The 16,614-nt window shown below is 32.5% G+C and overlaps 1 protein-coding gene across 9 annotated transcripts in view; it reads left to right on the top strand.

The window, feature by feature from the left end:
- The window catches only part of LOC132701744 (uncharacterized), a 190,533-nt gene that overhangs the window by 48,997 nt on the left and 124,922 nt on the right, over window positions 1–16,614 (top strand). For all 9 annotated transcript variants that reach the window (XM_060669900.1, XM_060669907.1, XM_060669901.1 and 6 more), the window contains exon 3: window positions 15,226–15,377. In XM_060669900.1, the coding sequence (XP_060525883.1) occupies window positions 15,226–15,377 (152 nt within the window). The remainder of the gene's footprint in view (window positions 1–15,225; window positions 15,378–16,614) is intronic.

The following is a 16,614-nucleotide window of genomic DNA, read 5'->3' as shown; positions in this document are numbered from 1 at the left end:
TTAGTGAATAATGGGGCACAAAAAATCATTTTCCGTGCATTTTAATGTCCCTTCAAGGACTGTATTTCACATATTAACTCCAAGAACCATTTTTTTTATCAAACGTCCTCCCTCAGTTGAAATTATTGAATGACCTCTGTAATGATATTGTCGTTTTTTGTCGCTAAGAGTTTTCCAAATTAATTAAGCCTAAATTTGGAATACTATAATGGATTGTATATTTAACTATTACTTTGCTAGAGTGAATACCTACATAAAGTATTTTTCTGTTAAGATACGTCCCAAATACAGCCAAATAAAATCGTGTTAATATTTTGAGGAAATAACGGTCTTGTTCGCTCAAGCGGTCTGACCTTTCGCAACATGACCCCTGTGTACAGTTAATGGGTTTAAATCTATTAAAAATAAATTAAAAATTTCCTGCAGATGTTGGAACCAAATATTACCAGTAACACGTTAAACGTTAAGTTACACAATAAATATGAGTTACATTTTTATGTGACAAACTTTTGTTTAATAATATTTTTTTAGTTCAAAGGAAATGTAGAGCTTTTTCAAGGTTCGTGCGTTTTTAAGCTTTTTTCAAGGTTCCAAACGCGACTATGATGCGTCAACGATCATTCCGAAATATTTGATACTGCTCTTTTCTTCTTTTACATTCAAATTTATTTTGTAGTGTACATGGATGTTTATGTTTTGAAAGTTAGAAAAAGATGACCTTGATGATAAGAAAAAAAGCAGTCTAACCATTTTCTTAACCTGAACATGCCGATCTCCTCTCTTTTTTGTAGATTCCTAGTCCTGACCACTTATTATGCTAGTCGTCTCATCAGCGAAGCAGTAATATATTCATATAATGAGTTATTTCCCTATTAGATAGATGAAAATATTTTGATAAAAAAATACTCCAACAAAGCTTAATTTTTGAAAGAACATACTTTTTAGCACATTTGCTAAGTTGATTTCAGGGGTAAATCAGTTTTAGATGGTGGATACGAACTATGGCGACCATTTTAGTTAGCTACAGGATGATTTTGAAAATTTTGTAGGATCCTGTGGCTTACTCGGTTTTCTTCCAAAATTTACAAAGTATAATGCTGTCTTCTTCTTTTAAGGGTACATCACCAATGTGCATTTAATATGGCACACACACAAGTTCATTTTGATGTCTAACTTTTTGTAATATATAAAAATAACATAGCTAATATTAAAAACTACTCAAATAATCTGAGTCAAAATTATAACGAACTTAGGCGTAGATCTGTATTTTTAATTGAAGCTATCGAATCTGTCTCTCGACCGCGTGAATTATGCGTATTACCCGATAACATTCAATTGGAGTCATATTTAAATTAAGATTTTGTTTCAAAATGCGAATGTATCCTCATTTCCATGGTGTTCCACACGCGTCTCTAGTTCCGAAGACATTTTTTGTTGTTATGCAAAATATAGTTTTTCGAGTTTCTGTTATTAAATTTGTTTTTCCCATTTAAATAAAATAAATTATTTATTAAAAAGAAATTTCTATTTTCCATGACCTACTCAAAAACTAATACAACTAAAGATTGTATTTGGTATTTTAAAAGCCTTTATGTACTATACATTTTCTTTAGACAATAACAACATTGATAAAATATTAAAAGACATATAGGACGAATGAGCCAAATCGGTTCTTACATTTTCGATAAGTTAACTTATAATCGAACTACAGGAATGTTTAAAACTGCAAAATTTTCTGAATAAATATGTGTCTGTCTCTTTATTCCGTAGAAAAGCGTCGCTCAAGACGCTAGCTTTTTTTAATAAGGAAGGTATAAAGCATATCGATGACGACATTCTTAAATTTCTCATGAAATCTATCGAAAATACGTTTACGACTGTGCAAATATTTTTTTTCTCCAAAAAGTATACTTTATTTACGAAAATATTTATTAACAATAAAATGTTCTGAAAAAAAAAAAACGTTTCAACCGCTCGAGTCTTGGCTTAAAATGTATACTTCGGCTATATGTAAGTGCCGCGAGCGAGGGTCATAAAAAGATGATACGCACTTAAGGCGGAGCAAATTGAAACACTATTTGCAGCCGCTCGCCGTACGAGGTCTACAGGGTGACCCAGTGTTAATCAAGAAGCGCAGAAAGTCTCAAGGACGGCTGTTTTATGCTCTAAGGATCACAAAATGTCGTTTTAGGGACGCCCTTTCTTAGATGTATCATAACAAGTGTTCTGTTTAGTGAGTAAATAATGGATATTTTTAGTATCATGCCATGAAAATCAATGCTTCAATTTGTTGACATCCAAAACATAACTTCAATATTTCAAAATAAGCTTAAGTGTTATTATAGCTAAGATGAACTTCTATTAATTTAAATTAGTATTTCTCTTTTGAATTGCTTAATTAATTAATAAGAGCCTTTTATGGAAACTTGATGAGCACTATTAATATTTTTTAACTTGACATATTTGGGTGCTATATAAGCAATTTCATCACTCTCAGGTAAAATGAAAATGAAATTTTCTGCGTAGTGACTATGGGCGGCTCTGAAGCTATAAACAGTTTATAACGACATTTAAAGTCTTGTTCACAAAGTCAAAGAAACTTACTAGGTATAAAAAGTAACTACAGAGTGTCATAGAGTGCAGTAGTACCAACCGCGTTATTGTCTATTCATCTTTACACGACAAATATATTATACAGAAATTAAATCGTCAAAATTCGTAATGTTCTGTGCCCAACACAACAGCAATATGATTTTCTGGTGAATGGGCTATGAAAAGTGTCTGACGAATTAACCAACGGATTTACTTTAAATTATACAGGGGTTATAGAAGAGGATGTTTTCTATCACTGTAAGATGTTTTTAAGTGTATTGTGTTGATGCTTCTATGTAAAGTGGGCAACATTTTGCTTAGTTTAAATGACAAAAACTTATTGCGAAAGTACATAAAATAAGTTTCCAAAGTCAATCAATCTAAGCAAAAAATATAAAAATAAAATTTATTTTGAACCGCTAGTTGTAATATTTATTTATTTATTATTAATTTTGCAGTGTACCAATATCAAAGCCCTGAAAGTTTAATTATTTATTTATGCCCGGCTTCCTGACAGATGGTCATTACTGAATATTTAGTTATAAGGTATCACAATATAACTAATTCCCACGACATTATTATCCTTAATTTAGGTTTAAAGGTTTAAAATGTCCAAAACTTTTTTTCTAAAATATCAATATCTGCGTGCTCACTGATTACACTATTATAAGATGTACAGCAACGCAATAGTTGCGAATTGACTATATGATTTGATCAACGTATATTCCCAACAAAAATATCTCTGCCACGAAGCATAAAAGGTCTGCAGTTTATGGAGAAACACACAAAACACAAAACAAATATCAAAATTTACACGTCTTTCTGATAATAACTGCAAAGTATAAAATCGCCTCTATTAAACTTATAATTCAAAATGTTATCTTGTGTTACAATTTTTCAAATTAATGTATTCTAAAAAAATCCTCAAAAACTGTCATGTTCATCCACCTAAGCCAAAAAAACTAAAAATAAAAGGAAAACATAAGAATTTAATCGGCCTGAAGAATCGTAGAATAGCCGTCATCAATTAAACGGGCAAATGCTGATAAAGCTTAAAATTCGTATTTATTTGTATCGATACCTTTTAAGTTCTTGTTTTACTCTAAAGTTTAATTTTAAAATTGCATAATTACTTTTTAAAGATAAACACATTTTTTGATTGAACTATTTTAGCATATTGCTGCTATAACTAAATTTAAAAAAATTAAGATAGCTGATGAGAGGTGGATACTCGATAGTGGCAGAAAAACTTTATAGATACAATAAAACTTTGTTTTTATAGTCAAAGTGAGTATCTAGTGATATTATGAACATCCTAATCTTTGTTTTCTTAGGCCATTTAAACTGTTTAAATTCTCGTGTATTTTGCTGATGTTCATTTCAGTTGTTTCGCTTTCTTTACTCTTTAAATTATAAGCGCATACTCACTGATTTTATTTAAACCAGACCTATTTCATGAGAAACTCCACCCACAAGTATTTATATATGCGACTGTGGATTTTTAAATGTGTATTTGTATTTTTTATTATCGATTGGTATTTAAAGTATAAATTAAAAAATAGACATTATTATTAGCAAGAATTTATTGTTTTTTGTAATTCGATAAGAGATGATTCTTTTCAATAGTTCAAAATTGTGTTCATAGGGGCTAAGTATACCCCGCAAACGAAGGTTTAACATCTGTACATCTGTTCTAAAACGCAGTATTTGGAGCAAATACTTTTTGATTTGTTATAATTTCCAAAATTAACGTGGCAATATGTAAATATCTTTGATTATTCAAAGGGTTTAATTGCTGCTATTCAAAATCTACAAAATAAGATAAAATTATAAAAATTGGGTGTACTTCTGTGAAAAAAAAATGACTTAACGATTCTTCAATTTAAATTTTTTATGTTTTGGTTAGTTTTTGATCACCTTGTATTTGTAATGTATTTAAAATGTCAACACAGATCGGTAGTTGAAAAAATCTAGAGGTATATTAAAACTTCCAAACGTCACTGTTGACATAAAATTCAAATTATGTCTGAAATGGTAAAACTTTGGTATAGGATATTGCAACGAAATATAGTATTTCAAAGAATTCAAAAAATATTTAATATATAGAGTGTTCTATTTAAAATAATAAAGTTGTTACTTGTGTTGTTAGTTGTTGTTAATATTTTTTTTAGAATTATAATTTCATTCCGTCAAAAAAATGCCACTTTCTGATTTACTCTTTTTTTTGCACTCGCCATTTTAATCAGCATAAAAATACTACTTTGTTAATTTAACAGGCTTGATATGTCGAACAAAAAATGTAGTAGAAGAGGAACACTTAATTTGATTGGCCGTGTAAAAAATGTATAAAACAAAGTGCCTCAGTTATTCTTTATGTTTTTTTAATTGTTTTTTGTTATCATAGGCCTGTTAATAAAAATAACATTGCACATTAAGTGCCGCTTTTTGAAAACCATTCCTTTATTTTTATTTTATGAAGTGAACAAAAGGAGGTCGTGCAAAAGATTCTTGTCATGGTCAGTAAGCCCCATCTGAAAGGTTTAAAATTGAGCCACACTGGAGGGATATTTGTTTAACACTTTTTGAGGTGCTATCTGCTAAGATAAAATGGTGGGCAGTGATGAAATTGATGATAAGCAGATGTAAATTCTAAGCGACTAATCAGAGTTTAATAAATTTAATCCCTTTGTAAAATGCATTTGCTTGATTCATCAAACCAATCTTACCAGTGATATGTTTAATATTTAATGATGCCGCTAGAGTGCGCGTGTGAGACATATATTGATATTTTCCGATACCACACTGAAAATAAAACACAATAATTGTAGGGATAATAAAAATTTATTCGATTCATTTCGACAAAAATATGAAAACATAATGTTAATAACTGCATACGTCGATAAATTGCCAAAAACATGTCAACAAATGCAACCACAGTTATAATTGGTGTAAAAAATTTTATACGAAATTAATATTATCAGTATTAATTTTAATGTGTGCAAACTATACTTACCAATATCATTTTAGATGAATTTCTATAATAACTAAGCACAGCTTGTCCAATAATATGGAAAATTTTCTAGCAAATTGTGGTATTTGCGACGATTTTATTGTATAGCTTTCAGTATTGTCTTGCATCATGCTCCAAAGTTTTGTAAATGATTCACCCATATTGTAGGATATTTTACTTTTGTAGGAATAAACACTGTAGTATTTTTAGCTACAACATTTGGTAGTGGAAAACTTATGTTTCCTTTGCTTACTAAGTCTTAACAGTATTGTAACTATTTAAAACAATGATTAGAGATATGAACATTTTTTTATATATACACGAGAATGTCCGTTTTAACTAATAACACTATTGATACCTACGGAACTGTGAAATTACGAAGTCATTCAGATTCAGAATAAATTTACGGGATTGCCAATTTCTTAGGGGTTTGACATGCATGTCTGTATCTATTTTCTCAATTATTTCGAGACACAATGCAAATGGGGAAAGAAAAAAGAAAAATAGCATGACAAATTATATTTCAGCATTTTTTATAGTTCACACTGAGAGTACTAAAAATTTGGCAACCTTGTATTGCCGTTTGTACCTATTAAATAGATTTTAACGTTTCGTAAACGCAAATATATGTCGGACTTGATGGATTTTGAAATGTTCTATTTTTATTTTTTCCTATCTTAATAAATGAAAGTAAACCAATTAAAAATATATTTTTTATTTATTACTACTTATTGTTACAAAATCATCAAAAAAGATTACCTTAAATTACTCTGGAGATTTTGAGCAACTCATACTTAACTATAAAATAAAACTTCTAACAAGATTAAACTAACACGAAATATTTTTTAAAATTTAAAATAAAAGTTTACCGAAAAGTCATTTTATCATTGGTTTAAAGTTTGCTTCTGATTATTAATGCCACTATTTGTTCCGTAAAAACTCTCTGCCTTCTCCGTAGTTAGCCTTTATCAATTTTCCCTCGTCCGTTGATTTAATTTAAGAATTTATTTTACTGAAAAAAAAGCAGATGAATCTATTTCGTCCAAATAAACTATAGCTAAACAAACCCTTTAAAAAGATTAACAACACAAACTATTTTTCTCAGTTATAATTTGTTATTTCCGGATCAACACACGCAGGCGCGACTATATACGGTAAACTTAATGGCTTTTTTGCCGTTAGCCTTTTGCATATTGTGTTTCCGTTTGTAGTATATTATTGACCACATGAGACTCAATAAATACTGTATCATTTAGGCTTCTGGTTGATGTAGTTGGACTAATAGAGTTTTCTTCCGGTCCAAAATCCTTAAATATAAATTTATATGTAAAGTTGCAGGGTGCGGCAAAATGATAGATACTATTTGGGATGTTAATAAAAACCAAACTACATAAAGCAAACATTTTTTTAAAATTATTTTTGAAATGTACATTTTGTGCCATTTAGGAACGTTATTTTTTAACAATGATATTTTTTTAAATGACGGCCATTATTGTCGATGCACTCTTGTAGGTTCTCGCGGAAGCGCATCATTACCCGATGGATCATTTCTTGGAGAATTGAGGCAATTTCTTGTCTTATTTCTGCCTTTAAGATCACCTCGTAAAGACACCACTTTGCTTAGGAACATTTCTTGAGGAAGATTTAGTGAACGACGCGTTGTGTGCGATGTAGCACTATCCTGCTGGAACCAGGGATGTTCTCTTTGATCGTTGTTCAACTCGTTCACTTTTGGACGCAGGAAATTGTTAAGCATATGAAAATATCGATCTCCGTTGACCGTTACCGTTATTCCATCTTCTTCGAAAAAGTAAGGACCCCACATGCCGAACTCCGAGATTGCACACCAGACGGTGACTTTTGGACTGTGAAGAGGTTGCTCATGAAGTTCTTGTGGACTATTTGCTGATCAATAACGTAAAGTTCGCTTATTTACGGTACCCGAGAGGTGAAAGTAAGCTTCATCACTAGACATGAATACAGCACCTCTGGGAATGTTTTGAAGAATATCCCGGCATAAAATGCATTTGGAGTGAGTTGTGTAAAATTCTTCGAACACTTCTATAGGGAGGGAATTCCCAAAGCAGCTGCATGCTTACGAGCTGAATGCCTTGGAGACTGTTATACGGAAAATCTTACTGTATTCACATTTTGTTCTTACTGTCCTTGGTCGGCCAGTAGATTTTCGGATAAGCGCAGAACCTGTTTCCCTGAAGTGTAAAACCTACCGACAAATTGTTCTTCCATCCGGAACCGCGCCATGCCGACCAACATCAAACTGATTACGAAAGGCGCGCTGCGTCGCTATTACAGATTCCCCATTTCCAATAAACTCCTCGACAACGAAAGCACGATCCACTCTGCTCCAAGCCATGTCGATAACTGAAAATTGCATACCTTTGTCTGCCTAACGCGAGTGCGTACACAGTGTTGCCGGTTTTACAAACCGAACAACCACTATTTGAAATCCTGCCTACCTTTTTGCCGCACTCTGTAATGTCTGGTTTGATAACTTTTTTACATTTACATCATTTTAATAAACGAACTATTTAGGAGATAAGCACAAACAAGTGGACATCAAAGGAAGCAACCCTTTACTACTTAGAAATAACATAATTTTATTTTTACCTTTCCCACATTAGCATAGCTGGGTAGACATATTCAACATTGACTGATATTCCTGAATTCTTGACCATACTTATAGCCTGGGTCCAATTTTTGGCATCAGTTCTTTAAAGTTCATGTGTTTCATCAATGTAAATTTCATTTGCTAAAATGATCTAATTAGCTATAATTGGTTGCACAACGGCTAACTAGAAGATCAGATGACAGAAATGGCAATTAGCAAAGCTTTAAATCTCCGTTTATCTTCTGCTCAGAATCATATTAAAAAATTTGAAAAACTAACGTCAACACTTCCCAACTACCAAACACTCTGACAAATGTATCATCGCACCAACTTTCGGAAACGGAAAAATCAGTTCTTTCAAAAGGTTCCAACTTTGTCCTTGTCCCACGTATAATCCCAAAAGAGGAAATCATTTGAAATGTGGAGTCTATCCTAAACAAACTACCATCTCAAACAGCTAATGAAATTCGATTCACTTTATACACCACTGTATAAAAAGGGTAACCCAGCAGACTGCAATAACTACCGCATGATTGCATTAATACCCCATGCATGCAAACAGATCATTAATAACACACTTAGAGCATATCTACTACCCCAGATTGCAGAAGACCAAACCGGCTTTATGCCGGGTAAGGGTACGAGAGAACAAATAGGAAACGTACGACAACTAATTGAGAAAGCTAGAGAATTTAACATAACAGTGTACCTCTGTTTTGTCGACTACTCCAAGGCCTTCGACTTGGTAAAATGGCCAAAACTGTGGCAAATACTTAAAGAAATGGAGGTCCCTGACCACTTAATAATACTTATACTTACTTAGAATCAACGGTGTCACATCAAACAGGTTTCAAGCGATGAAGGGTATCAGACAGGGATGTGTTCTCTCTCCCCTACTGTTCAACATATACACCGAATACATAATGCGGGACATTCTGGATAACTGGCAGGGCGGCATACCTGCAGGGGGAAGAAAAGTCAACAATCTGAGATATGCCGACGACACACTAATCATAACATCCAGTGTAGAAGAAATGGAATTTATTATGCACCGTCTCCAGGAAACTAGTGCAGAATTTGGATTGAAATTAAATCCCAACAAAACTGTCATGATTGTAGACCGGCAAAACCAGAACCAACCCCACGTAAAAAATATAGCTGGCTTCAATGTGGTGAATAAGTACCTGTACTTGGGATCCTTGAAATATGGGCGTACAGACGGCTGTTACAGATACCCTGAACGGCCCACCGTACAAATGAGTCCGTTCTTCAAGAACTAAACACTGAACTAAATCTGTCAAAAACGATAAATCGAAGCTTTCTAATATTCATTGGCCATATTGCAAGAAGAACGGAAGGTCACCTAAAAGATGGATAGATCAAACCAAGGATCTTCAGATAGAACGGAATGGCACAATACCATAAGCACTGCTCCAAGAGCATCATAGTCACTAATCCCTTCTTAGGGAAATGGACTAAAGAGAGAGTCAGAAATCTAATATTGTAAAGCCTGAACGCATTGCCCTAAAATCACTAAAATCTAATCCCGACATCGTGATCCTAAAAGCAGATAAAGGAAATGCTACCGTGGTCATGAAAACAAATAAATATCAGGAAAAACTTTAAAAAGATCTTACGTCATCTATGGAACGCATCCTTAAATCTATCATTAAGGTTTCTTCTCTATCGGACTCAGTGAAAAAACCTGTGACCCCTCATGATTCTGAAATTCCTCGTCTCTACGGACTCCCAAAGATTAACAAACCAGGATTACCCCTTCGACCTATTGTCAGCACTATGGGTTTTCCAACATATTCTTTAGCAAAATATCTAGCTTCCTTTTTAAAACCCTTTACAGGGAAAACTGACAGTTTCGTACTTAATTAATTTCACTTCATTGAACAAATAAAAAGCATTACATTAGATGCACAAGATATTCTGGTTAGTTTCGACGTAGAATTCCTCTTTACTAAAGTTCCTATTCCTGAAACTCTCACCATCATTTCAGATATATTATCAATTGAAAATCAGACCTAACATTAGGTCATTATGTTTACAGAAAACCTACGCACACATGCATGGTCACATCACCATCCGGCCCAAAAATCGTCGGTTATCAACTCTCTTGTTTACAGAGCCGTAAAACTATCTCAATCCGAGTTATTGAACCCAGAATTAAAACACCTTACCTCTGCTCTTCTCTCTAATAATTTAACCATTAAAGATATTAAGAGTTCCATCGCAAGATACACTTCACCAGAACCTTCTAATGGCAATGAAACCGAAAGCCACTGTTGTCCTTATATTCAAAACATCATATCAAAAGTTCTAAAGAAATATAACGTCAAAACCAGATTTACCACTTGTCCAAAAATCTCTCAACATCTTCGATCCGACAAAGACAAAATTCCGTTTGAGACGGCAGTAGTTTACAGCATTCAGTGCTTAGAGGCCGGTCGAAAAATATCAATTAGGCTCAAAGAACATAAAAGAGCCTTAAGACTAAGACAAATAAATTCATGAGTGGTTGCCGAACACAATCACGAAACCGGAAATTAAATTTAGTCTATAGAAATCTATAAACAACCTAATAATCTTAAGCGCGACTCAGGTCTCTACCTGTCACCAATATTGAAATCAGTCATCCGAGACTGCATTTTTTCTTACCATTGCTACAAAATATTTAACAAATTATGGAAAAAAAATGGGCATACAACATTGTACATGCAACATAATATTCTCTATTCATAAATCTTTGAATTGAATAAACCTTTTCGTATAACCATAACCAACATCTTAACATCTTAATTAGCCCCTTTTGTCCCAATAACTTGCAGGCAAATCAAAATTAAGCGTTTGGACAAAACAAGTGGGCCTTGAGTGTCATCACAGTAAAAGTGATGAAGGCAGGACGGGAATATACTATCTAAAGATTAGGCTTCCACCCGGTATGAATACCAGGCGATTTACACGCTCCAACGGGTCGATGAAAATCGAGCGGATAACGCCGCATGAAATCTGATCTTATAACAGTAGGGCGTACAAAATACAGACACATTTTTTTAAAATCGACGTATCAAATTTCCCAAATACAAAAAGCAAGAAGAGCGACGCGACCTCAGTCCGCTCGGGATCATCAGAGACGTGTGCGTGCGTGACGCTGCGATGCGGTAGCTTAAAACACTACGCGATACATTTCTCTATTTGAATAGAGACGTGGAGTATAACGAATACACCCGACAACGAATACGTTGTGCCGCCAAAACAATGGGCCAATCGTCTTTAAAATTCTGTGACCCTCTTGTGGAACGACCGATTTTTTACTACCAGCACAAAGACTAACTTGTTGCATTTTAAGTGTTTCTCGTGGTTCGTGGCCACTTTGACGCCTTTTATGAATACCAAATTTAGTCCGTTTCGACTTCCTTTGCACTCGCGACTCCCCGCATACAGGGTGTTGCTAAAAAGTACATCAATCCAATACAAGGGTTGCTTGCTGCATGCGATATAAATGGTTGCTATAATACAGGGTATCGCGTACGTATCTAACTTCCTTATTTTATATGGAACGCCTTACACCTAATAATGTAATTTTCAGAGCAAAAAACATCAGAAGAGATAAAGATCAAACGGAGTGTCAGACAAGCGTGTGTCTTATCACCGTTGCTTTTTAACTTGTAGCTTTGGAAGGAATTCAGCGCGGAATTAAAATTAATAGAGCACCAATTAACAATAATAGATACAGGGTGGTCACAACTTATTCCAATAAGTACGATACTGAGGTAAATTAAAAAAGTGTTTGACCCTAACTAAATATTTTATTTGTAGTGTTCTTATGTGTTATGACTGGACAGTAACCAACTTTTTTTTAATATTTTTAAAAATTCTAAATGTTCGCTTTTTTTTTGTCATTACTTAGCATACAGAATGCTGAGTAGTGTTTGAGAAAAATGGTATTTGGAAAATTTTCTTTTTTTCCATTTGAAAACTAAAATTCGTAAATTTGATTATGGAAGTGGTTGGGATTTAATTGTGTATCATTTCATATATATAGCTTTTATTCCAAAATTGATAGTGCAGAAGTTGTAGCCAATTTTCTGCAACAACTTCTGTATTTTATTTTAAATCTAATTAAACCTGTATAATATCCTATTCTAGCAAAGTTTTTTTTAAACATTAATTACTTAAATTCAAAATACAAAATCAACAAGCAATGCAAGTAAACAAATAGTATGGTTTCAATTTCCGCAATAGCCAGTTCTAACCGAGTCTTATTTTTGCCAGGTATCCGTGAAAAAAAAAAAGCAAAAATGTTGCCTGAACTGAAAGGCACGGTCTTTGGGTCATATAAGGAAAGGTCACAAATTTCAATTTCTACAACTTATAATTGAAGGCAAAGTGCAGGGAAAAATATCCATAATAAAACACAAAAAACTAATGTGTAAACGATTTGGGAAGATGGTTCAAATGCTCTCCCACAAAAATAGCCATATAGATAGCCAACTTTCGGCAGGGAAGGCGTAATAAGAAGAAAAATACTTAATACCAATAATTTATATACAATAACGTTTAAAGTTTTTGCTTTTAGTACTACGAATTATATATTATTGCATGGTGTGATTCAAAATTCAATTCTATCGATTCCAATCGATTAGATATGCCTATCTTCAAAGTGCATCATGTTATTTGCACACACACACACACACACACACACACACACACACACACTTAGCTTCACGAACCGTCTGAAGACATGTCAAATTTTAACAGCGTTTTGTACAAAATAACTGGACGACCTTGGAAAATAGGGGCAATGGTCTACAATGGTCTACAATGTTACAATTTTGAAAAATTTTGAAAATAGTTAAGAAACTATAGGCATAGAAAATTTAAAGAAAACTTACCAAGAAATTTTCTTAGAAATAAAAAAAATCAGTAATATAACAGGACTTTCATTTAAAATAAGTAAGTTGGGCGCTGAGACACTGTGAGGTAACCCGTATAATAACAACTATTTTCATTGCAAGCAGCCCATCCATACAAACAAATTTTGGATTTAATATAACCGCTTATGGAAATATAAAACAATTCCCTAATACTGAGCGAAATAGGCGTTTCGTCACCTTCTATTTGAACATCTTTTCGATATACAGAATATCAAAGTTTTTAAAACTTTTTAAAATGTCAGATTGTTTACAAATGATGTTTTTATTATTTTACGTAATTAAAAATGTTAAGCATTAATTGTGTCTTTTAAATAAATAAAAGACAACAAAAGAAATTTGCATTATTCCCTCAGAAATTGATAATACTGGGTCGGATAAATAAAAGTAACTCTTAAGGGAAGCTTTAAATCAAAATTCAAGCGGTAATATACTGCCCCCTTTTTTTCATTACTTCTTTGAGTTACCTGCATATAGAAACTTAGTTTAGATAAATGTGCAATATGAACCAACTTTCTAAAGTTCTAAAGTTCTAAAAAGTATTTTTTTGACACCTTGTGTGTTGAAAACGAAACAATTTTCATTATTTTGGCCATAAAAAAAAGGTTAACAAATTTATATTTTTGTAACACCCTGTATATCTTAAAGTCTTGATTATATTTCATAGTTGTTATTTAAATAGTCAAAACGGTGAACAAAATGTTTCTATTAATGTGGGGAACATTGATTTATCTTTTCATATAGGGTGATTCGATAAATAATTTATATATTTACAGAAAACTTACACAACAGTTCCTGACTGAACGAAATCTTGTATAGTGTAAATACTAATATTATTTTTATATAAAAGGTTTTTGCAATTTTGACATTCTAATATAAAAAAATATATTTTAATTTTCTTTGACGAATAATTATTGGTTCTTCCGGATAATTTATACCACTTCAAAAACCTTATTCAAAGAACTGCAAAAAAAATTGCGATTTTTATATAAAAAAAATTAGTATACTGAGCAGAAAAACTAAGTTAGAATAAATATTTTCTAACTTGTTTTTTTCACAAATATATCAATGTATCAATTAGCCGCGTGTGCGCTCTTTCATTTCGTTTAGTTAGAAACAATATATAATGTTATTTGCAAAAATATTTTTTTCAGATATTTCTATTTTACTATTTCGTTTTTCGCCCAGTATACATTTGTGTCACAATGTTGTTGATTTTTTTTTTTTTTTATTTTGTTACAGTATAGAAAACTAAAATAAAATGGTGATAAAACTTGGGAAATTTTAGGTATGAAATTTTGGATTTCAATGCTCTTGGCCGAAGATTTTTAACCAATTTAAAACAGTAATTCCATTTGATAGAAAAAAATATATAAACAAAGGCCCACGTAAGAAAATTTGAATGCATTTTATTCAAACTTAAAAAAACACACAAAAAATCCAAGAAATAACAAATGCACTTTTGTAAACTTTTGATTTTGTAGTCGAAGTCAAAATTGCTTCAAATAACAAACAAATAACGACTTTTAAAAAGGCTGGAAGTGGGCTGTTTTCAAGCAATGATTTTGTTTGCCTTTATAAATAGATCATTTTGACATTGGACGTGTCGGTTTAAAATGATATTTTCAAACTTTAAGTCGATAGTAATAGACATTGTCATTGTAAAAAAGAAATTCATTTTTAATTTTCAACACTCTTGAAATATTCGGTGAATATTGGCCAAAATAGATAGTAGTGCCACTTTCCATTGATAAGGAAACGGTGCTTATATGATGTAACGACTAAGCGCAAAGCAATGCAGAACAGACTACAGACTCATAACGTCTTGGTATACAATACACCCCCTTTCAATACATTGGCTAAGACGCGTCGATCAAGTGCGGTTGAAAGTTGACAATCGTTCGCGACATCTTTATCTGAAAGTGAAATTAAGAGAATTTAGTTGAAAAATGTTGAAATTCTGTTCTCCGTACGGAAAAAGGCGCGAGTTTTTGGTTAGTGTGCGTTTAAGTAGTCAACGGGTTCAGGAATTTACGACCTCGTCGTTCCAGGTCAATCCAGGCAGTAAGGCGTCGCAAAGGGGAGTCAGGGAAGGAGATTTGATAACGTCGATCAACGGTCAAAGTACGAAAAATCTATCCAACAGCGAGTCCCACGCTCTACTAAAGAACTCCGAAGACACCCTAAAATTGGGCCTCAATGAGTAAGTAACCATGAAATATATTTTTTGAATGCACGCAAAAACATTAGCTGATTGTTTTTTAATCTTTGAAATTAATGCTTTCTTATTCATTATACTTTAATAATACGTATGTAATAGTTTAACGATCATCTTCAAACCGTTATGCTCTGTGGTTGTTATTAATACTGCAATACAAATATTTTAAAGGGTCCTACTTGTATTTTGCACCTGTTCAACCATATTTGAAATGTTGAATAATTGTGGATAGTATAACAATGCGACGATATAAGAAAAAGGACAGCTATACCAGCTATATTACAAAATCATAGCACAGGACACAAAGCAATAACAAGCTCCCTACCTAAAAGCAAAACTTCACCAGCAGAGAGATCCTTTGTCCAAAACTACCAAATGAAATAAAAATAAAAAACTAACTCAATACGCCTATTTAAATTTCGATTAAAGAAATCGTTCTTTAGTCGAGAAAGGTCAAAAACTCGTACTCCAATAATTAAAAAGTATGGTTAATTAAACTAAATGACAAACCACAATCCAATAAATAAAATTACGTCTTTAAAATAAAACTGAAGTAGTTTCTCAACCTGTTTTTCTACGCCCATTGGCTTTTCAGTACATGTTTACAAAACACAGAAATTCATTTACTGACCTGACAAATGTCAGAATATTGAACTGAGGTGGCTTTTACTTGATGAAAATCCATTTATCAAAATAAATAAGAACTAAAAGTTTAGATTTTCACGAAATTATATATTTTGGCATGACAATTGTTTCGACAACACCGTGTCTTTATCAAATGTAATATTTACAAACTACCTGCTACTATATATACCGAAAAATGACCATAAAACCTTAACTAAAGTTGTGAGAATTTAAGTTCAATAAAGGAGAGGTGTTTAAATCTAATTGATCGTTAACCAATACATTTGCATGTCTCATTTTGTTAATCTCCATGGCTTCCAATAAATTTAATTTTCTACTTTTTGTGGCTGTATGTAAACTATCAAAATTATTGTCAAAAATGTGTTTTTTTGTGTTTAAGTGTGTAGCATAAGTAGAATCTAGACCAGTGGCTCTCAACCTTTTTGGGATCACGGAACACTTTTAAGTGGTCTCGATTTTGGCGGAACACCATTATCATAAAATTTGTAAGTCTAATGTAAATCACACAAAATAATTGGAAGATTAATATTTAATTGAAATAAAGATATATATTACATGGTAACTTATTTTAATGAGA

The sequence above is a fragment of the Cylas formicarius genome, unplaced genomic scaffold (genome assembly GCF_029955315.1).
Source record: "Cylas formicarius isolate icCylForm1 unplaced genomic scaffold, icCylForm1.1 PGA_scaffold_5__7_contigs__length_24384050, whole genome shotgun sequence".
In the NCBI taxonomy this organism is placed as follows: Eukaryota; Metazoa; Arthropoda; class Insecta; order Coleoptera; family Brentidae; genus Cylas; species Cylas formicarius.
This window is presented reverse-complemented; position numbering and strand designations above follow the sequence as displayed.